This window comes from Micropterus salmoides, unplaced genomic scaffold (genome assembly GCF_014851395.1).
Source record: "Micropterus salmoides isolate LMB-PRFRI ecotype aquatic unplaced genomic scaffold, ASM1485139v1 Ms_hic_scaffold_4, whole genome shotgun sequence".
NCBI classification, from domain to species: Eukaryota; Metazoa; Chordata; class Actinopteri; order Centrarchiformes; family Centrarchidae; genus Micropterus; species Micropterus salmoides.
Genome location: NW_024043372.1, coordinates 12603787 through 12630637, shown reverse-complemented (window position 1 = coordinate 12630637; position 26851 = coordinate 12603787). Strand labels below are relative to the sequence as shown.

Below are 26851 nucleotides of genomic sequence, written 5' to 3'. Positions count from 1 at the left end.
GTCCCTTATTTTGAACCAACCAATCACAGCCTGGAGTAGGCGGGAAATTAAAAGATGACTGAGGCGCAGCAAACTTTATGTTGAACTCGTTCTGTATGCACGGTTATTATTATTGACAAGTTAGTACTTTGCATAAACAAATGAGAGACCACCACGTAGAGCATTTTTCTTGCACAATAACTTAATGACTAAAAACAACCCACTGTTGTTTTGTCCAACTGGAATTAATATTATAGGCTACTAATGGTAAGCTATATAGTAGCCTGTACTATGATCTAAACTTATAATTAATACACTAACATCAAATCTGATCAAATCAAACCTAATCAAATCTTAACCACAGTGGTGTAGGCTAATATCAGAAAATGTTTTAGTGAAACAGCTAAATCTCAAATAATAAACTATCTGTAGGCAGATTATTTGAATAAAGTGCAACCTGTAAATATTATTATAATAACATTATACTTTCTATTCTAAATTATACCTTTACTCCTCCAGGTTGTGGATATTGTTTATCAAATGCTCAGAAATAACAACAAAATGCATAGATTTCTGTCATAAGGTAACTCATTGCCTTTACTGTACGTATACCGATCATGCTTACTGTCACGTAAAGTTACTCCCCCCAAAGGGCCATTCTGAGCTAGGATAAACCCTGGTATCCTACCTTGTAGTCCCTAGTATGAGACAGGTTTCCACAAGCCTGTATCCACCTGTAATGCAACTGGTAGTATACTGCAAATTACCATGTATTTCGAAAATGTAAAATTTGTAGTCTGCAAGTCCAAACTGAGATAACCCTCATGACATCATTAGGCAGTTATTTTCTACCAAAGCCCCTCTTGAGCCACGGAAGACATTATATAATGGTTTTTAGTATTACTGAACATGCCCCTTTAGGTTCACTCAAATTGCAAAGATACTTCCTGTGCATGATCATCATAATTAATTAATTAATCATCAGTGTGGATTTTTTTAAGTTAAGTTTTAAAGTGAAGTTTTTGTTCAGAGGGCAGCAGATTTTTTCCACAGCTTAGTGCATGTTGGTATTTGGAGCCATTCTTTTTTCCCTCCAGCCTGACCGGATCTTTGGTGCCTGCAGAAGAGAAGCCTACAGCATGATGTTTTTCTCATCTTGCTTACCAGCAGACACTATGTTCTTGTGGATTGTGAGTGCACTGATGGGCTATATGCCAAACCTTTCTTTAGTAATTAATACCAAACGTCTTTTATCGTGGTTTCATCAGGATATAGAACATGCTCCCTACCTCACTGAGACTGACAATGTCTTCTTGCACAACTAAGACTAGACCAACTTCCATTTTCCATCTTACCACTCAGCCTGGAACAACACAAGACACTCAAAAGAGTTTTTAAACACACAGGCCAGACTCTGCCATAGAGTGCTGCCCTTATTTTTAAGGCTGCTGTGGTCTCTTGTCTTCCCTGATGAGCATCCCCTTTTGCACTCATCCATCTAGACAGCCTGATCTAGGGGAGGTCCTCTCGCTGACATATTTTTTCCACCTTTTGATAATGGTGCTCACTTTGTTCCATGGTTTATTTGTAGTCTTTGAAATTTACCCCCCCATCTTTCTTCTCATCAAACACGTTCAACAATAAGATCAAAAACATCTTGTGGTAGCTCGTTGTCGAATACATGCTGATGCTCAACAACAAGGTGATTTGAATCACTAATAAGGATTGGTTCAGTTGATGTCAGCTGAAATGTGCAGCTTTCTACATGCTTTGGAATATGATTAGATAAGTCATTAAAAAAAAGGTACGTGGGCCTACATAATCAAAAAATGTGATGTTTTCTTTTTATTTAATTTCTTTAGACTCAACACATTTACAATATACACTGAACAAAATTATAAACTAGGGGTGCAACAACTAATCGACGTAGTCGTCAAAAATCGATTATTAAATTCGTTGCCAACGAATTTAATAATCAATAATAATTCATGACATCATCGGGCCGTAGCGACACCGTCAGCTTAACGGGGTAAAGTGATGTGAACAGTAATGTTAAAGTTACTAAAACAACATCAGAGCTGCAGTAACAGTAACTTCACAACCTAAAACCTCCAGAGTGTGGCAGCATTTCACTCTTCACTCAGCCAGAAAGGTCATGAACTGCAGCAAAGCTGAGCTGTCCTGGAAACACCAGAGCATCTGAAGAGGAGGCACATAACGTTGTGTCTCTGTGGATAATGAAGCCTCGTCTCGGTAAGCTAGTTAGCAAGCTAGCTTCACGTTAAAGCTTTGTTACTTCACGTTATGAGTTGAAACATTTTCTATACAGTTGGTCAATTTGATTGATTGTTCTCCTGTCTGTACGTGAGGCAGCGGCTAATCCTCCCCAAACTCCCTTAAAAAAAATCACGGAGTTTTGTGAGTTGTTGAGTTAGGAGACACAATATTTGTTGTGAAACGCTGTCTACTACAAAATCGTTAATATTGATCCCCTCTTGTAAATTTGGCAAATGAAATGCATGACGTTATTCTTTTCTTTGTATACAGTGTCAGTTTGTCCCGGGGTGTTGCAATACTGGCATGAAAGCTGCTCCGTCACTAAACAGCAGATCAGCTGCTTATCAGGACGTGATTTCAGTGGAACTTTCTGTTGCTGCAGCAGAAACGTTCATTAAAAGATAAATTTTTGAAAGCAGTATTTATTTTATCCAATCCACTCCACTTTATTTCTATAGCACATTTTACAAACACAAAGTTAGCAAAGTGCTGCACAGAAGACTCAAACATACAAAACAATTAATATAAAATTTTGTAAAAACAAAATAAGAGCATCATGTTTAAATACTAAAATACAGTAAAACAATAAAAGACATCAGAGGACCACACAACTCACGCAGAGTTAAAAGTAAAGAATAAAAATGTGTTTTTAGACGAGACTTAAAACACTCAACTGTAGGGGCTGTTCGGACATGGAGAGGCAGAGCGTTCCAGAGTTTAGGTCCAACCACAGAAAAGGCCCTGTCCCCCCGAGTTTTAAGTCTTGTCTTAGAGACCGCAAGCTGGAGCTGGCCCTCTGACCTCAGTGACCGCGCTGGCGTATAAATTTGGATGAGGTCTGAGATATATGTTGGGGCCAGTCCATTCACAGCTTTAAAAACAAACAATAAAATCTTAAAAATCAATCCTAAAACGAACAGGAAGCCAGTGCAATGAGGCAAGAATTGGAGTTATAGGAGCACACTTTTTGGTTCCTGTTAAAAGACGTGCTGCAGAATTTTGATTGATTTTACAAAAACTGTAAGCGTGAAAGTGCATTGTGATTTATACCGATATAAAATGCATTACAGTAGTCTAAACGAGAAGTAATAAAAGCACGTGTAGCTTATTCAAAACTGTTAAAAGACAAAAACGGTTTAACTTTGGCTAAAAGGAGAAGATGATAAAAACTAGATTTTCATTTATTTGTTTGTCAAATTTAAAATCACTGTCTCTTTTGACCCCAAGTTTAGTTACAGCAGGATGCACAAAGTCATTGAGGGGGCCCAAGTCTATCATGGAGTTAGTGCAGCCAAACTGCATGATCTCTGTTTTACTCTCATTTAGTTTTAAGAAATTTTGGGCTAAACACACTTTGACGTCATTTAAACAGTCAAGTAGGGGTGTCAGGGGGCTGCCTTCATGCTTTCTGATTGGCATATAAATTTGATAATCATCAGCATAAAGATGATAGGAGATTCCATGCTTTTTAAAAACTATTCCAAGTGGAAGGAGGTACAGTGCAAAAAGAATAGGACCAAGAATTGATCCCTGGGGGACCCCACAGTTAACAGGTGCAGTTGATGAGGTAGAGTCCCCCATTTTAACAAAGAAGCATCTCCCTGAAAGATATGACTGGAACCATTTTAGGGCAGCCCCCCTGACTCCCACACAGTTTTCCATGCGAGATAAAAAATTGTGTGGTCAACAGTGTCGAAAGCAGCAGTGAGATCTAAAAGCACTAAAAGGGCTGAATCACCAGAATCTGTCATTAAAAACCTTTAAAAGTGCAGACTCAGTTCTATGAAATTTTTTAAAACCTGACTGAAAAATATCTAGTGTCTAGATGTGGAGAGAACAAGTATTTGATACACTGCTGATTTTGCATGTTTTCGTACTTACAAAGCATGTAGAGGTTTGTAATTTTTATCATAGGTACACTTCAACTGTGAGACGGAATCTAAAACAAAAATCCAGAAAATCACATTGTATGATTTTTAAATAATTAATTTGCATTTTATTGCATGACAGAAGTATTTGATACATCAGAAAAGCATAACTTAATAATTGGTACAGAAACCTTTTTTTGCAATTACAGAGATCATACATTTCCTGTAGTTCTTGACCAGGTTTGCAAACACTGTAGCAGGGATTTTGGCCCACTCCTCTATACAGACCTTTTCCAGATCCTTCAGGTTTTGGGGCTGTCGCTGGGCAATACGGACTTTCAGCTCCCTCCAAAGATTTTCTACTGGGTTCAGGTCTGGAGACTGGCTAGGCCACTCCAGGAGCTTGAGATGCTTCTTACGGAGCCACTCCTTAGTTGCCCTGGCTGTGTGTTTTGGGTCGTTGTCATGCTGGAAGACCCAGCCACGACCCATCTTCAATGCTCTTACTGAGGGAAGGAGGTTGTTGGCCAAGATATCAAGATACATGGCCCCATCCGTCTTCCCCTTAATACGGTGCAGTCGTCCTGTCCCCTTTGCTGAAAAGCATCCCCAAAGAATGATGTTTCCACCTCCATGCTTCACGGTTGGGATGGTGTTCTTGGGGTTGTACTCATCCTTCTTCCTCCAAATACGGCGAGTGGAGTTTAGACCATAAAGCTCTATTTTTGTCTCCTCAGACCACATGATCTTCTCCCATTCCTCCTCTGGATCATCCAGATGGTCATTGGCAAACTTTAGACGGACCTGGACATGCGCTGGCTTGAGCAGGGGGACCTTGCGTGCACTGCAGGATTTTAATCCATGACAGCATAGTGTGTAACTAATGGTTTTCTTTGAGACTGTGGTCCCAGCTCTCTTCAGGTCATTGACCAGGTCCTGCCGTGTAGGTCTGGGCTGATCCCTCACCTTCCTCATGATCATTGATGCCCCATGAGGTGAGATCTTGCATGGAGCCCTAGACCGAGGGAGATTGACCATCATCTTGAACTTCTTCCATTTCACTTCTTCCACAGGTGTCTTTTATACAGGTAACAAGTTCAAACAGATGCAGTTAATACAGGTAATGAGTGGAGAACAGGAGGGCTTCTTAAAGAAGAACTAACAGGTCTGTGAGAGCTGGAATTCTTACTGTTTGGTAGGTGATCAAATACTTATGACATGCAATAAAATGCAAATTAATTATTTAAAAAAAAATCATACAATGTGATTTTCTGGATTTTTGTTTTAAATTCCGCCTCTCACAGTTGAAGTGTACCTAGAGACAGATAACATGTATTTTTGAAGACAAAAAAATAATAATAATTTAAATTCCCTATTAGTCATTAGTCACACGCATACACAGACAGTGACAGATTGTACTTCACTCATGTCATTACCAGAACTTCTTGGGCATTCTGCTGTTCACATATTCACTTAATAACACTGAAAATTCTGACATTGTGGCCTAACATGCTTGAACAAAATGCTGCAGATAGCACAAACTGGTTGATTAAGCAGAACAAGTTTGTCAACAAGATATCACAGCTCAAAATCTATTCAAAACGCCAAACAGTTAAGCAGACCATTAATATAAAAAGATACATTTTCTGGATTATTTGGCTGTCCCCATGATCTACAGAGGTAAGAAAAATCGTTTTTTAGGATACATCACAATATTCTCATATTCAGCATCCAAACGCAAACTCAATTGTAATTGGGCGGCTTTGGTATGCCCCAGCTGGCAGTAGTATAGCCGGCTACTTGTGACATTCTGGCTGGCTACTTTTATTTAACATAATTAAGCCACATTCAGTGGAAGGAGGGTTGAGTCCACTAAGGTAACAAGGCTATGAACGTAATCAGTGCAACCAATTCTGCTCCTTGTTGTGGTTTAGTTTAACAAACACTTCCTGACAAGCATGTGCAAAACAACACAGCCAAAAGTCTCTATTTACCCTATTGATCAGACGTAAATGTCATGGACAAGATTACATTTCTTGTTTGTTTCTTACTTATAAAATATAAAAAGGTAAATTAACACTTAATTTCAAGTTATTTAGTTGACATTTTACAGATGGACCAAACTAATCCAGGGATAAAGTGCATATAAGCCTTAGGCTCGCTACTCCTCCTGTTTCCCACTGTCTGGTAAGTTGAAGTCTGAGTTTTTTTAATTAAAGAGGAGACCAGAGCAGCAACAGTCTACAGCTGTTTTATCAGACTGAGACCAAGCTGTCAACAGCCGGCTGGGCTGTAGTCAGTCTGTTGCTCTATCTTGTCCAATTGTGTGCATGTATATATGCATGACGTTGCACAACACAGTGTCTCCTGGAGTGACAGCTGAGCTGGGACAGTCGTAGTGCTTGGGACAGCGACAAAAGCAGCGAGTGATGACAAGAAAACAGCTTGTTGAAAAATAAGTTGATTCTGTTCAAAAATGACAGCTGCGATGACTTTGTTGATTTAAGGTTCTCTACGTTGCCAGGACAAAGGACTAATATTGACTAATTTCTCTCACTGAATGGAGAAGTAAACATGCAATGCCATGCTAATGCCAGTTGGCATACTTTCATTGTCCTATTTACTACTATCACACCTTTGTAGAAAATGTGACAGTGAAGTTGGATCATGCGTGCTTTTCTTTGTGGGGGGATTGCAAAGTAATTTATTCATTCTGAGAGCAAATGCATTGGGCTCTGCAAGATGTTCTTCATGTGGAATTTGAAAAGAATCTTGATTTACTTAACGGTAAGACTGGTTAAATTTTTAAAACCAATAAATAAAACATTATTGCTCATTCTGCCACAAAATCTAATTTGTAATACTAGCTTAAGATGTGCACCCAGCTAACTGCAGAGGTTTTAATATTGGAAAAATTAACATATGCTCATTTCAATAAAGACACGTCTCTCCGATTTGGCGGCCTCTCATAGTTTGTTGAGCCCTGATAATTAACAGATATGGGAAATGTGTCTAATTCTTCTATTCTCAGAAATGAGTGATATCAGAAAATATAAAGTGCTGTGTCCGCATGTTCTGCAGTTTGCTGCATGTGCAGGCAATTTGTCTTTCTTGGGAGATGGTATATGTAGAGAAAGATATGTTATATATGTTATATGTTATTGCAAGAAATAAATTATAAATTCATCTTAACTTTTTTCTTGACGGATTATAATGGTTGTTAATACTATGATGAAAATTAGACTAAGAAAAAAAGAAAACATGTAAATCATTAATCAAGACCAATGAAGAATCGTCTTTTGATCGTGTCAAAGCACCCTGATCAATTCGAGAGAAACTTTCCCACCCGTTGTGCTCCCAGCAACATAGGACAGATGTTGTCTATACTGAAGCAGCTGACAAGCCATTGGTCAGAATTGATCAGGCAGAAACGCTATGTGACTACTTAACATTCCCTAGCAGTCAGAATTCCCCTAATTGCTTCATTGATGCTGTTCCCTCACACAGAACGCGTGCGTGGCATTTAATGTCTCCAGAAAAGTAAGTGAAACCCACCTTTTCTTCAACTTTTTTTTTACTACACAATATATCACCACTAACTCTATATTTATAATATGTGTTATTTAAAAAGATAGATAAGATTGCATGTTGCCATGTCCAAATCAATGCCCAAGGTACCTGAAAAATATGAACTTCAGTATCCATAAATAGAAATTAGACATTAGCAAACAGCTCATCAAGTTAGACATGGTTAACATGAACAACAAATATTTTTAAATATTATCATACCAAATATTTAAATGGATAAGAGAGAAGAAGAGAAAGATTTAAGGATGATTCCAGCTTTCTGTGGACAAAATGTTTTCTCTTCTCTTTTGTAACCACACTAGTGTTTCTTTAAAACCGTTTTCCTCCTGTGGCAGGAACACCGTATTCATTTTATTATTAACACAAGTGTGACACAAGGCTGTCTTGGGGTAGGTGCCACGTTATGTCGGCAGAGCCCTGGCAAGACGTGGTTGTGGCCGTTATCCTCTGCATGCAGCATCTCGGCCACAGGCAGTTTCCATGGGAGGATGGGTTCCCAGATCGTTTCATCATCTAGAGCGTGCTAGACATGTGTGTAATAGTCTCTCTCATGCTTGACTGCAGACGGTCTTCAGTCTGTGAAAACTATATACAGAATTAGATGGCTGGGGGTTGACAAACACTCATCCACAATTCCCGACAGGTCCAGTGGCCTTTTCACAAATAGATGTCCAGGCTGCACACACAGGTTGGGAACATATAACCACAAACACAAGCACCCGCATGTCCACAATGTTAATATGTGCACGTACAAGAACACCAGCGCTCCGGCAGGAAGGGAAAACGCAGGAGCAGTTTGTTTGCAGTTTCTCTGCACTGTTTGGCATTTGCCGACTTCAGTGTCAGACTGACAATCACTATAGGTCAAACCAAATTGCCTGTTGTCCAAGGTGTCTGTGAAAACAAGCTTGCCTAAATAATTACTCACTCACTCAACCACACTCCAGCAGCCTCAGGTGAAATACTGGTTCTTTTAAGAAGTTATGATACATCTGATTTCATGAACAAGATGCCACTGTGGGGGGGTGGGGGGGTGGCTAACAGGATTTAACTTCTCTCTTCACCCTGGTCAATCTGACATTACAGCATCTTGACAATCGATCTGAGCTGCTCAGCCAAGCTGCTTGATAAGAAGCGCTCAGACTTCCCATAGACAGCTGATTATGTTTTGTGGGCACAGCCTGGCCTTTTCCCTGTCTGACACCAGTCTATTACAGCAGTGATCAGTAAACAGCTGTTATCACCTGTATAGGTGTAGTGGGAATGATAAGGATGAAAATAGCGTAGCTAAGCCACCAAAGACTGGCCTTACCATCAAAGATCAATACATCATCTTGTCCAATAATAAACCACATCGACCTTTTGCCTGTCAACAGATATATTAGGGTACGGTGTGATATGGACCTTTCATGATAAACCTTCGTCTGCAATGAGCAGTTCAGCTACATCAGCACGTTTTTTCCAAAGCATTTGAAATAAAGTGTTTACCATGATAAGGTATGATTAAACACACTGCATTCATTTTTTCATTAATGCTAGGACGGCTCTCATGATGCAATCACATAGTTCACTGATCTGTAAATCTGGCCATGAAAATATTTAATCAAGCTTGTGTAGCTCAATAGCAAATCAATACACTTTAGCACATGCCAAAGATCACCATGGCTACAGGCAGACCATCAACACACAGTGAATGGTGCTATTTGCATTCAGCCCACTGCCAGTCATCAGTTAGAATGTCTTTATTTAGTCTTTGTCATATTATTGTCACCGTGGTGCTACATAGAACACAGAGCCTTATGAGACTATAGAGAACCAACTTGGACTACACAAGACTACATAAAGTGCATGTACAAACAACAACGGCGTGCAAAAATACACTTTCAAGCGCTGTCAAGAGCATGCCAAACGGCGATATGACCCTAACCTTAAACAAAGCAGGCAGTGGCACACAATCTGACATCAAACACAGCAGATAACGGCGCACACTCTGACGTCGCAAGGCAAAACCTCCGGTTTTACTGTGTACACGACAACACTGCAACCGACTGTTCGTAAAATCTTCACACTGGCAGCAGTTTTCAAAAATGATACTGCGTTTCCATGTGTACGAACGGCCAAACCATGTAGAAAATGGCACGGTTTTGAAAATACCCGTGTTTGTGTGGACAGGGCCTAACATTATTAGTTAGGCTCTTTACATGCTAGTTAATAACTTATTTGAAGGTTGGTCTCTGAGATTGACAGCGTTGTGTTAAGAACATAGACTAACTTATCAGTTAACTTTAATGCACTAGTTTTGGACAACTTTGTGCAGTGGTGTTCATGATACTGTCCATTCAGCTCCGGACTGATTCAGGAATATTCTCTGTGGCAACAATCCTTCTTCCAGCACATGATCATGTTTGGATTCAGACTGTGCACAAAGAGGAGGTGCTATTCACAGACAGGTCAGATATTAATGCGTTTGAGAGAGAGGGAGAGAGCAAGCAAGAGGGGGTATGAGCAAATGTATATGCTGCGCGCAGCTCTACGGTAAAATACGATATACCCATTTTAAATGGTATAAAAAAAATAATAAAAAAAAATCTAAAATCAATATGTGGCAGTCAGTGCTGATATTGTGGCGGCCACCACAAATAAATCCATGTATGGGAAACACAACAAATTATTACATTTGAGATGCTGGAACCAGTGAATGTTTTGCATCTGTGCTTGTGTGACACAAATGATTAATCAATCATTTTTATAGATGCACCAATCGATAGTCCGGTGACCAGAATTGGATGGTTTTTGGCTTGAACGGCCATGAAATTTACAAACATGCTGCTCTGCAACATGGTTCATGCATGCGCACAGCACTAGCACAGACAGTAAGTGACTATTGTCACAGCCACACACACAAACGCTAAAAAATGGCGTCAGTGCGAAAGTTCTTCACAATGATTGAAGAAGACACAAAGCACAATTTGTAATACCTGTATGACCAATCAGCCGTATTTCCCACACACAGACTTAACCATGGGCAGACCGCCCAGGTATTTAAATGGCCGCCAAAGTAGGCTATATTTCCTGACCCATTTTATCACTTTGCAGAGAAACACAGAGAGAGGCGTTATCTGGAGAGACAGCGTTATCATGACACCAAACTATCTGAGAAGTAATGAGTGGAAGCATTTTGGATTCAACACAATAAAAGGAATAACTGTGGATAAAGGTGAGGCTTTTACATTACCACTCTAATATGGAACTGGTTTTCATTTCCCAAACAGACTGAATTGCCATCAGGATTAGCCCATCTGCACTCGTTTCTTCAATCCCATTCAGTGGTTTACCAAAAACAACACAAATACACACAGCTAGAGCAATATCAACATCAATGGATTTTGTGCCGTGTTTTTCTGTTGACAGTACGTTGAGCCATGAGGACATACATACAGTTTTCACACTGTTTGTTTTCATGTTTTAATATCAACATGTCTCTATTAGGATGGATTATATAAACAGCATGTAAGATACACACGCACATATGTATTCCAACCCACCCACCCACACATATACAAACACACGACTATCTGGCATGTGAAGAAAACTGACAGATGGTAGAAGGTCTGGGTTTGGATTTTGGATGGATGTTTGACAACTCTTGAAGATAAATAAATGTTGTTACGTCCGATTTGCATGAAGAATCAGTCACTTGAATTTGGTGAGATGAGATCACAAATAAGGCAAAATATAATTATATCCTAAAACAATATAATTACACAGGAAAACACAACATGCAGCACACAGAAATCCTACAGAGGGATCCAACACCTGCCACCAATAATTTGTCTCTTTATGCAAGCAAAACTAACAGAGTGAAGAGAAAGAAACAGCTATCACAAAGGATCATAAGAATTGTAATCAGGAATTGCTCCCCATTTAAAAATAATTTAAATCACTTCCCATCTTTCAGCTTTGTAAAACCTCACAGACATTTGTCATATATTCTTAGAGTTGTTATTATGAAGTATCTGTCTTGTGGCCTGTACTGTCAGAACTTATCTTTTTTAGACAAATGAGTCAGCATGAACCAACACTTACTCATCCAGCAGCAAAATAACACAAGTGGAAAATCAAGCCATAATAAAGATAGTGTGCCATTTTCCTGGGTGTAAAGATAGCACTTGGTTTGTATTTCATCAGTTCTGCCATGATTATGTCAAAGTAGAATGGCTGCCACGCTACTTGTGTGCAGCTGGTGACAGGGGGTCACAAAAAGACATTGCTTTGATTTAAGGGGTCACAAGGCAAAAAGATTGGGAAGCATATTTAAATACAGACATTAACCAATAGCCAGTGCCAATAAATGGTATCAGACCGCCCTACACCTTTTTAGGCCTGTATGACCTGCAGAAAATATCCATCAAATCAGAGACACTCCAGACATTTTGGGGGGTCTGATTTAAGATTTGGCCAAATCAAGATAAAAAAAATATATATATACTTCTCACAAAGTGCCCCTCTTGTGTGTTGAGAAAGACAAACCCTTGCACTGTAGATGCAGCCGATGTGTGCATGAGCAGAATGAAATGGCGTGGATGATGCTGAAGCCCCTCAGGTGGTCAAAGAATGGTGGGTTACCAAGTGTAATAATATCTGACAAAAATGGATACAGATCAATACCATTACTGTATATTAAATATCAAAGAAGGTGGAAGGAACGTGTTGGCTTAATAGCTGCACCATCTTCGGTCATCTTTTTGTTAATGGAGTAGTTGGAGGATAGTAGAGGGTGGGGAAAAACATGGCATGGGAAAATACAGAAAATGGAAAAATATCCCCTCCCTGAACTGAGCAGGATTATTATCTAGCAGCTCCCACAATGACTTACAGTGCTCTGGCCAAAATGGCTCTCATTTTTAAATTACAAAGCAACAATGCCCTATACTATCTATCCATTTGTGTGGTAGCTTTCCTTTTTGAAGCAATAAGGGTCCAGTCCAGCTTTCTGTCTAATAAAGAATGTATTATATTCTCATTGGAAATGTGCTTATAATGAAACATATAACCACTTCTAACAACAATTGTCCCCCCCCCACAGTATGACTTGAATGCGCTGTGTACCTGTAAATAACGGTTAGTGTCACTGTAATATGTATCTGCATCAGCATCAAATTGCAAAAAACTAAATTGTATGGGGCACATTGCTCTGACTAACAATTCTGATGCAAGTGTACACATGCCACCTTGTTGCATGAAATAAAAGTGCATGAACAGCAGGAGGGGAACCGTTTTTAATCGCTTCATAGTAAAGCAGTCTATGTTAACTATTGTATTGTCACTGGCTCACTGAATGAGTGGGTTTGGTTGAAGTGAGATGCCTCAATGGGCTGTTATTAGTTTATCTTGATTTAGCTGTCATTCCCCCAAATGAGCTGCTAAATCAATTGTGACACAGGGCCGTCACTCTACTGTGTCGATGGAGGGTTTATTGGGGAATAAAAACCTTTAGAACAAGGTGAGATGAAGCATGACATTTAATGACATAAACTCATTATTTCTTGTTTAAAGATTCGCAATACGAGGTCTATAACAGGGTTAAAATTAAAGGAAATGTACCGTATACTGCGAGGATTGACTACCATGAAAGAAACCATATTATCGCCTATGCTACTTATCAGGTTGATCCAGAGTCATTATAAAGTGTGGGCAACCACAATAATGAAATGCAATAAACAGGGGAGCTCATTTTCAACCAAGCAGTGATGAAACTTGGTGTAAAGAAAATAAACAAGTGCCATATAAAATAAAACCACTCATGCTAGATTTCAAGGGCTGTCAAACGTTAAATTGTTTTTATACATACAGAAAAACATGGACAGAAATAAAACAAAAAGTAACATTAATAGCCTACTACCCAAGTACATTTCATATTTTCACATCACTGATGTAATTATGTCTGAGTCCAAATTCTAAATTAATACGAAAAGCGTGCATTTGAAATGTGTAGATTTGATTTAATTTTCTATAGAAGCTCTGCTCAGGTTATTGCTTCATTTCCACCCAGTACAAACCCAGCAGCTAAAAGATAAAATGCCTAACTAACAAGAAGGACATGGTTCTCACAGAAAACCATAATGTTCATTAAGATAGACTTTTCTAAAATGTACAGATAGCTCTTCAGTACAAAAGTTGTACTTGAATTTCAGCAACAAAGGCAAACCAAACATTGCTCTTCTTTATTTTCTAAACCCGAAATCAGCTCCTTCACTGCCGCCAAAGAGAGAAAATGTTTGACGTCTTGCAGTACATTAACTGATCACACCATCCCAACATTAACTGATTTTACCAAGCTCATCTGAAGCTAAAATGTTTACAGGAGCAGAGGATCAACTCTAGGGAAATAACTATTAACTTACTAAAAGAGGGTTGCAACAAAGCAGATGGTGAGCCGCAGCTCTGGAAAAGAGGAATGTGGTGGAGCTTTGACCACAAAACAGATGCAGAATGGATTGGCTCGCTCATTCAAGGAATCATGAAAGAAACAGTCATCTGCTAATGATATCTGCCATCCTCCACACAGTTTGCTGTGTGACTGGGTCTCTGCTACATGCATATACTTTGAATGAGATCGACACGATAGCTTTTACCTTACAAGCTGTCATGTCATTTAGTTTTACTAAAAGTGATCCCCCCCTACACACGCGCACGCTTAGAAATGAGTCATGATCGTAGTACATACACCAGTAAAAGCACACATTAGCAACTTCAGACTATGAATTTGATTTTAAAAGGGCATTTGAACGATGTCCCTTTTATGCCCAAAATGTGTTTCCCTTTCTGCACCCATCAAGTGAAGATGCTGGATGTTTGCCAAGCAATAATCCCTACTTCAATCAATTTATTAGATACCAGCGTTAATCCCAGAAAAACAGACCATATATACATCATAGTTTGTCTGCTTTAAAAATTTATTATTAAATGCTGTGGTTCATTATTTACATGCTTTTACCAGCAGTGTTATCATGTACAAAATCCCACAAGGATTCATGAAAAAATAAGGCCGAGCGAATTCAGCTCAGGGCAATCTCTAATCAACTATTCATAATCCATGTTGTTTACCCATCATTTAATAATATTTGTTTTAATTTTTGTTAAACCATGAGGGCTGAGACCTATCAAACTGTCTAACCCTAATTACGGCAATGCCATTAGCAGCATGGTAACAGCACAAGTCCGGATCAAATGTGAATAAAATTATCTTGTGGGTATTTAATGTTTTGTCTCTGAGACCTTCATAAATGTCAAGTTGATGATTTGCCATTGTAAGACAGTTGTGAAGGTTCCAACACAATGTGAAGGCACATAAACAATAACTCAGTAGGTCTGTCTCTCCAATGTGAAACGTAATAAGCAAGAGCATGAACTAAGAGTGAGGGAAAATGTCAGAGTGAGAGGGATGCTGAAGGCATGCTCTTGCATGATAAAAATCATTTTCTTCTACTTTTCTTCCTCCAAATGGATAATTATTTTACTCTTCTGGGGTCCCTTTGCTACTGAAACTAGCCATTTCAGTGAACGCGAGATGCTTTGTCCAGCCAGCAGTGAACTGTTATGTCAGGACAAGGACCCACCAAAATGCTTTCCAATGAGCATTAAAGACTAGAACGCGCTGAGCTTCTTATTTCGGGTCACTGCCTCTCTATTGTGCTACTCATGTGCACCACAGAATGAAACAAATGAAATTTATAACATAAAAAAAAAAACATTTTCTTTTTCACTGAACAAAACTGAGCCGAACTTTACGGTTGAGTTGAAAAGGAAATCCCTGTCAGGACCTCCTGCTGAGATAAACACTAGTCATAAGGGAAAGACCTGGTGGTATGATCTGCGATGTGTGTCAACTTAAGAACACATCTGCTAAGGAAATTAATAATGTAATCATCTGAAATAGCTTGTCTGTGATCATGAGTTATCTTTTCCCCAGCTGCTTGTCATGGAGGCTCCCACTTCTCGGGGAACTACACTAAAATGTTCTTGAGCTGCAGCTCCCTGCAGGTCCCTGTGTTACTGTTACATAAGGTTGGAGTAAAATATTCATCAAGCTGCTCTGGACCACATCTGTATGCAGCTGAGTGCTGAGGAAACACTTTTCTCTAAACCTGGTAACTACACCGGGGCGGCTGCTGCTGCGTTTAAAGTGGTTTGCTTGCAAATGTGCTTGATTGCTTTTGTGTTTCTGTGCGTGAAGTGTTTATATACATGGCATGTGTGTTTGACTGGTACAATTATGAACATGGTGTGTGTGTGTGTGTGTGTGTGTGTGTGTGTGTGTGTGTGTGTGTGTGTGTGTGTGTGTGTGTGTGTGTGTGTGTGGTTGCACAAGCATACAGCGTGCATGTCTACATGCACATTACAAAGTATGGCTGTCTTCATCAGTTTGCTGAGTTTGCACTTATGTGCTTGCATTGCCTCCTTTTAAAGCAAATATTTAGGTCCAGCCGCAGTGCTAGACAGACGTGGTTGTCCCTCACCTCTCTTCATGCTAGATCATGAAGCAAATGATGTCTTGCTGGTGCAGGGCGTGTTATGAGAAGGCCGTGAAAGTTAAGTTAGTTACCTTCCGTGGCCATTAGCAGGTCCATCAGGTAGAACCAGGTAGCATCTGGCTGACCTGTGGATCCCTGGAAGCCGTAACTCAAGACCCCGCCTAAATGACCGCACACCACTCTCCATTAAAGGTTTAATGTTTAATCTATATAACTGAACGGACAGCTTTACATCACGTCAGGCGCTCCCTTTTGTGATTGTTGTACTGTCCGTTATTCAATTAGAGTGGCTGTTGATTGATTGGCGACTGCCTTGGAAAGTGCTTGATTTTCAATAGTGCAACTCAGAAACCAAAGTGACAGTAACTGAAGATGAACTCACAAAATCTTCCCGTGTTGATCTACTCAACCTGCCATCCGGACTGAGGCTGTTTTCTTAACCTCCAGCTGTCTGAAAGTAAAAAGGCATAAAAGGGAATGCTAATATATACATTGAGGATAAGGAGAAAGGAGATCACAGAAATCTAAATTAAATATGCAAAGACACCGCTTGCGCGCATTAATGAAGAGGGAATGAGCGCTGTGCTAATGACGAAGGATTTAAGGCTTCCATGTGAGATTGGGATCAAGAACACGCTGCTGGGGAGGCTCATTACTGTGGCCCGCACCGACTCCTACCTGTGTGAGCGTGCATATACAAATATTTTATGTGTGGGAGAAAGAAAGAAATGGAGTTCAAGAACAGGGCTTTGCATGCTCGACTATGCATATTATCGAGGCAAGCACACCTATGCATAGAGCAGTGTTTCCTCTATATACATTCAACAGCGGCACAGCTTTATAAGATTCTCCCCAAATGCAATAAACCAGAACCCAGAACGAGCGAGGATTAGAAATTAAACACCCGCAGATACCGCCCCTGTTTAACAGTCCGCTATTGGTCAAGCGCAGTTGTCGGTAACAAAGGCTCTGCTGCCTCTCATTATTACAGCAAACTTAAATGAAGACATTGAGACCATGCAGAAGAGCTTAAAAGGTAGGTCACTCCTCTTATCAAATGGGGAGAAGCTCTATTATCAAAAAATATTAAATTCCACAATATGACAACTCACACATTTAGAAAGAGATGAGTTTGGTATAACATTACATCAATTCGCAAAATGTCATTGCTTGTGGGCGTATTGGGGGTGGTCTCAGGGTAGAAAACACCAGTAGCAAATATCAGATCAATTAAACGCTTTATTAGTGAATGCAGAAGAAGGTTATGGCCAGATGTTGTGGCTTTTTACTTTTTACTAGGCTATGTTTTCTGTTTGATTAGCTAAACTACACTTGTTTGTAATGCGGCAACAGTTAAAGGGGCTATATGTAAGTTTTTGATTTTAATAAATCAAATTGTCATTGCCTTATTGTCAATGGACTCAAAACTCAGAAGCACGTGCCTGTTTTCTCCGTTGCTTGCATCAGCCACTATTCTGCTTTTAATGTGGGGACTCCGGGTCGGATTCAGCTCTGTGAGCGCTCCCGAGCCTCTAAAGCGACAACACAGCAGCTCACGACATGCAGTCCACTAACACCATAAAAACAACCGGCTCACTACCCATTTCGTTATCATCCAATACATGTAGCAGTGCTCACATCGCTGAGCCTCCGGTGAAAGATACACAGATAATAAAGGAAAAGCAGCAGTAGAAGCTAACACTGTAGCACATCGGCTAAATGCATTAAATGTACCATGATCATGTAACGAGCATGGATTAGTTCAACCTCAAGCTGATAAAACTATTACTGTAACGTTTCAGTGGGAGTTTACCTGAGTTTCCAGCTCTGTCTGTTCTCCCTTCCTGTCTATAGCCGCTGTCACTCTGCCTTTTTTCCCCAGGAGGATTGTGCCGATATGCGGCTCGCTGCGCTGCAGGAAAGGTAAAGTTATGGCACCGGTATTGATCTGCCTCTGAGACGGGAACGTTGAAGTTACAGACCCTGAATATGTCTGGAGAAAAGCCACTGCCTGCATGGTGGTGTTTCCGCATTTATTGTGGTAATTCTGTATGAAAGTGGTTGTGTTTTGGATTATGCTCGCTCATGAGTTCAAGCGAGCACGTGTTCGAGCACACACCTGGTTGCAATCTTAAAACCGCACCGCTAGTGGCCGCTGAAAACTACATAATGCCCCTTTAATAATGTTTGCTACTTCAGCTATTAACTAACATTAGGGACATCCTAATTGCCCCAGCCTTTCTGTGTGGAGTTTGCATGTTCTCCACGGCTAGGTTAATTGGTGTCTCTAAAATTGCCCTTAGGTGTGAGTGGTTGTTTGTCTATGTGTGGCCCTGCGGGTGTACCCTGCCTTTTGCCCAATGTAAGCTGGGATTGGCCCCAGCCCCCCGCGACTCTGTACGCAGGATAAGCGGTTGACAATGGATGGATGATTTAATTTCATACAATGTTATTTGAATTGTTATATGTTCAATAAAAGTGTGCATGAATCATGAAGCATTTTGTTAAATGTAATTAAACATCTACAGCTGTGTGCAAAAAGTATTAAGTCAGCAGACATGCTATATCTTTCCAGCACGCAAAGCATTTCTGCTTGAAGAAATCCTAGGAGAAACAATGCAGTATACATAAGCTGAAGAAAACAACATATATACACATTGGAGCATGTAGAAGATGCACAAATGCATTTGTGTGTTCTGCCACAACACTTGCCTCCAATTAACGCTGGGGGCCTCAACAAGCAGGAAACATCCCATGGGGTTTGTAACACTCTTATAAAATCATACATAAAGTAAACCGCAGGCTGTTGCTGGGGAGGATTAGATTAACTGATACACAAAAAAGCAGAAGAACAAAAATGTGGCTGTATCCAAATCAGAGTTTTCCAAATCGCCACTCACCAATTTGGGCTAATATTTGATACAGATTGTCCTTAGTGAGGTGGTTCCTCCTTCCTTTGGATTTAAAAGATATTCAACATCAATACACCTTACCAAGAATTAGGACTAATGTTATTGTATTGATGGCCTCCGCCCCAATTGCACTACTGCGCAGCAAACCTACGGACCAGACACACCAAACTCCAACAGTGTACCAGTCTACATGTGAAGTCTCGTGCGTTAGCTCAACACTCACATTTTATTGGCTTTACTCACATCCAACACCATTATCATTTGTGATGTGAAAACACAAGATTCCATGTCAATGAAATTAAAATTGTGCTGCTCGATCTTTCATTTCCATCAGCTATGGCTGCAATTAACAATAATTTTCATTATTGATTTATCAGAGTTATAAGTGAGATTAATTTATACATTTTTTGGTCTATAAAATGTCAGAAAATGATTAAAGTGGCCATCACAATTTCCAAGAGGCCAAGGTGACATCTTCAAGTTGTTTGTTTTGTCAAAACCTACAAATAGAGTTAATTTATTACGTAGGAGAAAGAAAAGAATTTATAGACGCTTTCAGCAGTTACAAAATAAACAAACGCTACTGCGCATGTGCACTACTCTGGCCCAAACCTAACTTCAGGCAGACTTCCTCAAACAATCCATAACAAGTAAATAATGTTAGCTAGTATGGGCCTCTACAAAACTGCTTGCTCCTCCCTCCCTCCCTCCCTACTTCCACTCCGTTTGCGCGTTCATGCGGAGGGTCCGCCACATTGAGTGCCATCTGAAACCAATGAGGGCGGGGTGGGAGTGGGCTATTAAACCCTCAAATGCTGAGTGTGCCACGACGGGCGACCTTTCTTTCAAATGTGAGTTCCATGTGACTTCGCTGGTTAACATTCAGAAACTACACTAACATTTCATATCACCATTCACAGGTTAACAATGTAGCTCAGAGGTTATATTGTGTTTTGTACAATACAACTGTTTTCTAGCTGATACACATATTATAGCAGTGAGTGCAGCGGTAACGTCAGATCTTATTTATGCTGGGGAGAGGGTAGTTCGCCCGAAAGTTGGCCGCTGTATTTTTACCCTACGCGGGTTAGTTGGATCAAATACCCCTTTAGGGAGCTCGATTTGGCTGTGAGGGTGACTCCGAGTTCACTTTGTGTCGGAGTGGAAGTGGCGAGGGTCTAGTTTCGGAAAGGCTCCCAGTAATAAACAAACAGAACGGAAGTTAACTTTGTTATGAAAGCGTCTATAGCTAGGCCAAGAAGAAAACAATGACTTCAACAATTAATCAGTCTTTCAAATTTGCTTTGCTATGGCAACCAGCAGCGTTAGAAGCAGCAGCTGTTAGCTCCTTCAAACTTCTTTATCCAGCTTTATTGCCAAAACACGCGTTACCTCTGACATAAATTCAGTCGTTGTAAGATGAAGACGGGGTTTTTGGATTAATGAGCAGCAGACCACAATCCACCTGGCCCAAATAACCAGACCAGGCGCCACGGTGTGTGTGGTGATCGCTCAGAGGAGAGGAAAGAGAGCCAGTAGAGGAGCAATGCTGGCACAGCTTGGACTTAATTCTGCTCCTAAAGATCCAGTCTGGACAAAATGGGACTCGACCAAGCAACGGAATTCAGAGACTGTTGTGCCCATATCGTTACACAGACCTGCCCCCTGAACATCCCGGAACAAGCACTCGGCAGGTGGTCCATGTTCCAAGCTGGAGGGCAAAAGAGGCATTATTTTCCGCTGCCTGCCAATCAATAAGCAAGCGATACACTGTTACTTTGAGGTGCTGGAAATGCTGGATGTGTGCTTTCGGATGCACTAATCAAGGAGACAAGCCTGGGCTGTGTTAGGTGAGGGATTCCCCACAAGGTAAACGTAAACATACCGCAGTCAAGCGGCGGCAGGGACCTGGCAGTTTCTAACAGTAGAAATGCGGCTGCGGATGCTGTAACGTTATATGGATCGGATATGCCCAACATCTTTCTTTTTCTTAAGGTGATCCAGATAAAATTTGACTGATTTTGTGGCATCTCTACGGGGGAGTAGCATTGTGAGCCGCTATGTTGTTTTTCCCTCCAGGTCATTGCGCATGTCACTTGACTGAAAACTATGAGTATGTATACAAATAACTGTATATATTGTTTTATTTTATATGTTACCATATTTTAACATAGGCCTACACTCAATTATATGTTGTGTGTGTAGCACAAAGGAACTAGAAATTTAATTTCGTTTTGCAGCCTTGTGCTGTATAATGACTAACAAACAACCTTGGCTTGTACCTTGTAAATAGTTGATTATTTCTCTGTTGATTGTCTTGACCCCTTTTCTATTTCCATTACAGTTAAAATAGGTTTGCAGTTGGGTAAAAGACAAGTCTAACTTTGTAACCCGCATTGCTGTTATCCTGTGTTGCTCTGTGTACAGTTAGTTTGAGCTAATAAATTTGCGGATCTTTGATTATATTTTTGTGGCCTGCTGAGGTGTCCATATGTATGACACTGATTCAGCTGCAGGGATGGTTTTGTGACTGAGCCACCACCTGACCTCCCAGTACTTTCAAGCGAGACGAGAGGGAATATTGTTTGGATTAGGCATGAATTTTCATGAGAGATCAAGGTGGAAGTAAACTTTGGAGTCAGAATTATAATCAGCTTTTTAGGTGAAAGCAAAACACAGAGGTTCTGAAAAACACATTTTGAAGTTGGTTTTGACATCCGAGTATTATCTGAGGAAGAATCCCTCATTTTAATTACCAGAGAATTTAAATAAGCCACTACCTTGCCAGTCCCAGTGAAAGTGATCTGAGTAATACCTGGGCTACAATGTGTAAATGCCAATGAAACAATGCCAAACACATGACAGTGCTTTATAAAGTCAAAGAAAGGTGTATTATTTTGTAGTGAGCAGAGCAATAAATAGCAATCACACCATCAGTAAAGTAGAAAGAGCTATTATGCTTGCCATGACTGGCTGGATAGAATTGAAAATGTTAAATAATTCATCAAATGTACATGAACAACACACTTCCCCCCCCCCATAGTGTAACAAGACACAAACACCAAAACTGATTGGAAGATGGGGTAAAAATGAAATCAAGTAGAATCCTAATAATCACTTCTGTATTGTGACAGGCAATACCTCTCACTGCTTAGCAACCAACTCCTGCAGGGCAATAGTCAGAGTGATGAGATTTACCAAGGGATCTCCTCTCTAAAGTTATGAAAGTGTCCATTGCGTGGCAGCAGATATATTTTCTTTATTGTTCTCTCACACTGTTCAGCAACTCCTGTAGTTGTTCAGCCGGTGTTATTAATTATTCAAACAAATATATAAGAATAAAAAAAACATCACAAATCACAATTTCATACATGTATTCAAACGCAGACGTGCTGTTTGTCCAGTGCATTTCATCTATCCTAAGAAGCAGACTTTCAGACCTACACAAAAATAACTGTGCTGATGTCTTACCTTAAACAGGCGTAGTATATTGGCCACCATGATGGAGACAGAGCTGGAGGAGGCTCCGATGACGCCCACCACCCTCTCAGGTTTGGTGATGATTGGCGCTCCCCCGCCAAGACATTTGACGTCGGTCCCATCCTTCTCGATCAGAGCCTGCACGAAGGTGAGCGACTGCTCCAAGGCGTGAGTGTCCCTGGAACAGGTGTCCAGAACACGAGCCCCCAGTGTGATGTTCGGCAGCAGATTATTGTCATTATTGATGCGGTCAAGGGCAAAGAGCATGGCCTCCAGTCTGTGTATACCCTTCTCCTTCTTCAGCTCCCCACACGGCTTGCCATCGTGGCCCCTGGCGTGTACTGGGAAGAGCCCACCTAAGGAGATATCCCCGTCAATGCGGATGGAGTTCAAATGTGTGTGTCCTGGCCCTTTGGGTTTGGCAGCCTGAGCGGCCTTGAGGGAGCTGTAGAGAAGCAGCAGCAGCAGCGGCACAACCAGGCCATTTCGCTGACAGCCGGTCCGATCCGGTCTACACACCGGGGGTTGAAACATGACCACAGCCCGAGCACACATTCACACCGTACAACCAAACCCAGCAATCAGAAAACAACAGAAGCCAGGTATTATTTTATGATGGCCAGAGTGTTAATTGCAATACCTCTTGAAGCAGCTGGCACAGTAAAGGCTTCCTCTCATGTCTCTCCTTTCTCCCAGGCATTCAATTAATGTAGAATATGAGCTCGGCTCTTTCACAGGATGAAATCCTGTTCTCTTCTCCTCTTTCACTCTCTCAGTCAATCATCTGACCACAGTGGTGGGCAACTGCTCTTGTGTCTGCCGTTATTCACAGACTTGCCTATGTAGATCCTTCACTTGGGGCATTAGGAAGAACAAAGGTGAACGATAAGCTTTTTCTCTCTGCCCCTCCTCCCCTCTCTCTCTCTGTGTCTCTTTCCTCTGCACCTCAATCAGAAGTTTTTAATCTCCCCTGTTCCCCTGGGCAGGGATTTGGTATATGTCAGAGCCCTCAGGCCTGCTTAGGTCCACAGGCTTCAGAGTGAAATCCTGAAAGATGAAAAAGAGAAGAGTTGTGAGACAGTGCACAGAGAAAACAGAAAAAAAGCAAAGGAATTTGTATTGGTATAAGCTTTTCAATACCTTTTTTTTGCTTAACTTTTTTCTGCAGCGTTATGTGGAATGAGGAGGCGGTTCGGCTCTCTTATAGCCTTCCTACATCTACCGCTTTAATTCAAACGGTTCGCATGAAATCTCAAGGTTGACAGCGTCAGATCCCCATGCTTCATTTTCCCTTATCAACCCTGTCGGCGTCTAGCACAATATTTTGACATTCTTAGACTAATCTGTTTCCTATTTTTACGGTTGAATTTACATCATCCTGATTATTTGTTTTATGGTTCCAGCGACACAAGTCTGTGATGTCGGCATAGGCAGTAGTAGTTGCTGTAAGTTGCTGAGTTGGCACTAAGATCTGTATTTTTTAGAAAATGTATCACCATTGCTGCCACATTACTTCTCTAAACCCTTTCAAATCATTAGAAACATTAAGGGTTTAAAGGGAAGTTCAAAAGGACTGAATAAGCAACTGATAACGCTGATCTCCTCGAGCCCAAATGGTCCACTCCAGCATTGCCTAGGTATTTCTGCTTACTACAGGCAAAATCAATTACATATATTATAATGGCATTCAAATGTGGGTCTCAGAGTCTCTTAAGCATGTCTGCGTCTATGCCTTGCAGGGTAGAAAAGTACAACAAACCAATGGGGGTATGGTCTAAGATTAGTTTTAAATTGTCATTATGCTATTACAGAAGCAGCATTTATATCCAGTGTTGGCAAGAAGAAAGATATCCACCTTAAGAAATCACTGTGTTTATTAAAAAAAAAAATGCTCCTAACAAATAGGGGGCAGCATTTCACCTCCTGCCCCTCTCAGAGAGTGCAAGGGAGAGGGAGAGCAGCTTCTGCAGCAGCATCAAAAGCTAACCTTCTGCTAAGAGCTGTACATCTTCGTACTCGCAAGTTGGACAGACACTACAGAGATGCAAATCACCTCTCGAGTGCTATTACAACACAGGACGGGCCAGGGTTAGCTAGTTAGCAAAACAAATCAAGATGTCTTTGAAATAACGTCAGAATAGGGCTGAAAAATTACTCGAAATACTTTAGAAATCGCAATATGGCCACGTGCCATTACCAAATCCCAGGAGCTGCAATGTTTACATAAAAGGTAACATGCAAAAGGGAACATGGTTGTTTGGTACAGTTTCTTTCACAGTTGGATACTACCTTTCCCTAGCTATAAGTGATTAGTTGTTTGGTCTAGAAAATACTTTAACAACATAATAATTTTCCACAGCCCAGAATGATGTCTTCAAAAAACTTTGTGTGTTCGAGTCAGATCAAAACCTAAAGACATACTGTTAATTACATTGTAAGAATGGAAAAAGTGGCTAATCCTAAAAGCTGGAGCCATCAAATGTTTTCCTTACAAATTGACATCGACGATGACTCAGTAAATTGCAGATTATGTTTATATTAACTAATTGTTAATCGACTAACTGTTTTAGCTCTACCTAACTACATCTGTTTCAATGTGGTTGTTTATTATTTAACTGCAGTGATGTTTATTAGATGCAGATTCTGTACAGATTCAGGTGTTGTAAACAAGCTGGTGAGGTGCATAATGCACATTTAAAGCGAAATTTTGAGTTTCTAGGCGCCATCCTGTTATGAATATCTACACAACCTCACACTATCATTCCCTCCCTTCTCATTTTTCTTCCTCTGACACACACAATACATGCATGGCACACAGGCACAAAATATGCACTACAAGCTATCTTGTATGTACATATCTACACCCTGTTCGTTCCTGAAGCTGTAATAGGCTCTGAAGGAACAATCTCCCTGCACACAGTCACAGAATAAGGCTGTAGACATTGGTTTTCCAGCAGAGTGGGTTGAAGCCTTGGATCTGCAACGGCTGAGATTCATTGAGAGCATATTGGAAGTGACAAGGTCCTTTGAATACACCCAACTATCTCCTAGTGAGTGAGAAGTAATTTTTCAGAGCTGATTCACTGCAGGTCCACTTTAACTGCTGCAGAGCAGATGACAAGTAGAATGCCAGCCAACACACCTTAGCCCCCAAAACCAAATACAAACCATGCACCAGCATGTCTAACATCAGAGCAAACAGAGGAGAAGGCGGTGAGCTGCCAACAAAGCCCGGTGTAGATAAGAAAAAAGGAAAAAAAATAAATAAATACAGCTGTTGAAGAGTTCAAATAAGAAACTGTTCAGCAAGACTGCAGATTTCAAGACAGATGTCATCAAACTTCATGTTCATACAAAGGAAGAGCTGGTGGAGAGACAGCTCATATGTCCCCTGCAGACTGAAAAATCGCCAATCTGAAGGAGTATCTCAAGTGCAACAGAAGGAAACAATCCTACACCTCACCTCAGATTAGATCAAGCTTTATCGTGTTAATCAGCTTGGTTTATCTTGTTTCAGAGGAATATGTTCTAGTGGTTCCTCTTTGACCAGGATGTAGGTAATTCATTCTTTAATCATAAAGATCTCAGTGCTTTAGGGAACAAATCATTTCAGAAACTACAATCACTCTTGTTTAATCAAGCACCGGGGCTAGCGTAGACCACCTTTCAGAGCTCTATTCAACATGACATGTAATGATGTAGTAACCGAATGGGAAGCTGAGCATTAGCATACACAGTGAAAACTGGTTACAGATTATCAATGTTTTCATATTATTTCCAGAACTCAGCTGTAATGTACAGTATGTAACACAGATTAGATTCTTTGGCACAATCTCAAGCCTACCTCGGCTCAGTTTTGGTTTGCTTTCGAGGCAATGTGCTGAAAATCCCAGTGCTCTCGACAAACACAAGTTACAAGGGGAGCTGGACGAGAAGACAAAATGCGTGTGCATTTACAGATCAGCCCATAATGGCATACCTCAATAAAAAGGTACAACAGAGGCTTGAGAAAAACAACAAAAATGCTTACAAGCTACAAAATGTCAAAGACAGCTGCAGGAATTACCAGAGATTCATATCAGGAAAACAACCTTTCTCCAGGTGCAAAAGCGTGTTTCGGAATAGACTATGCATTCATTTCAAAAGGCCATACAATAACCTTCAGGCAAATAAGTGTGTGTCGTTACATGGCCACGCAAGCTACAGCAGCAGC

At 40.6% G+C, this 26851-nt stretch overlaps 1 protein-coding gene across 2 annotated transcripts in view; it reads right to left on the bottom strand.

Annotated features, from left to right (window-relative positions):
* The window catches only part of LOC119885944 (metabotropic glutamate receptor 4-like), a 180402-nt gene that overhangs the window by 127221 nt on the left and 26330 nt on the right, over window positions 1-26851 (bottom strand). For both annotated transcript variants that reach the window (XM_038696318.1, XM_038696317.1), the window contains exon 2: window positions 22630-23685. In XM_038696318.1, coding sequence (XP_038552246.1) covers window positions 22630-23193 — 564 coding nt within the window. In that variant the 5' untranslated portion in view covers window positions 23194-23685. The remainder of the gene's footprint in view (window positions 1-22629; window positions 23686-26851) is intronic.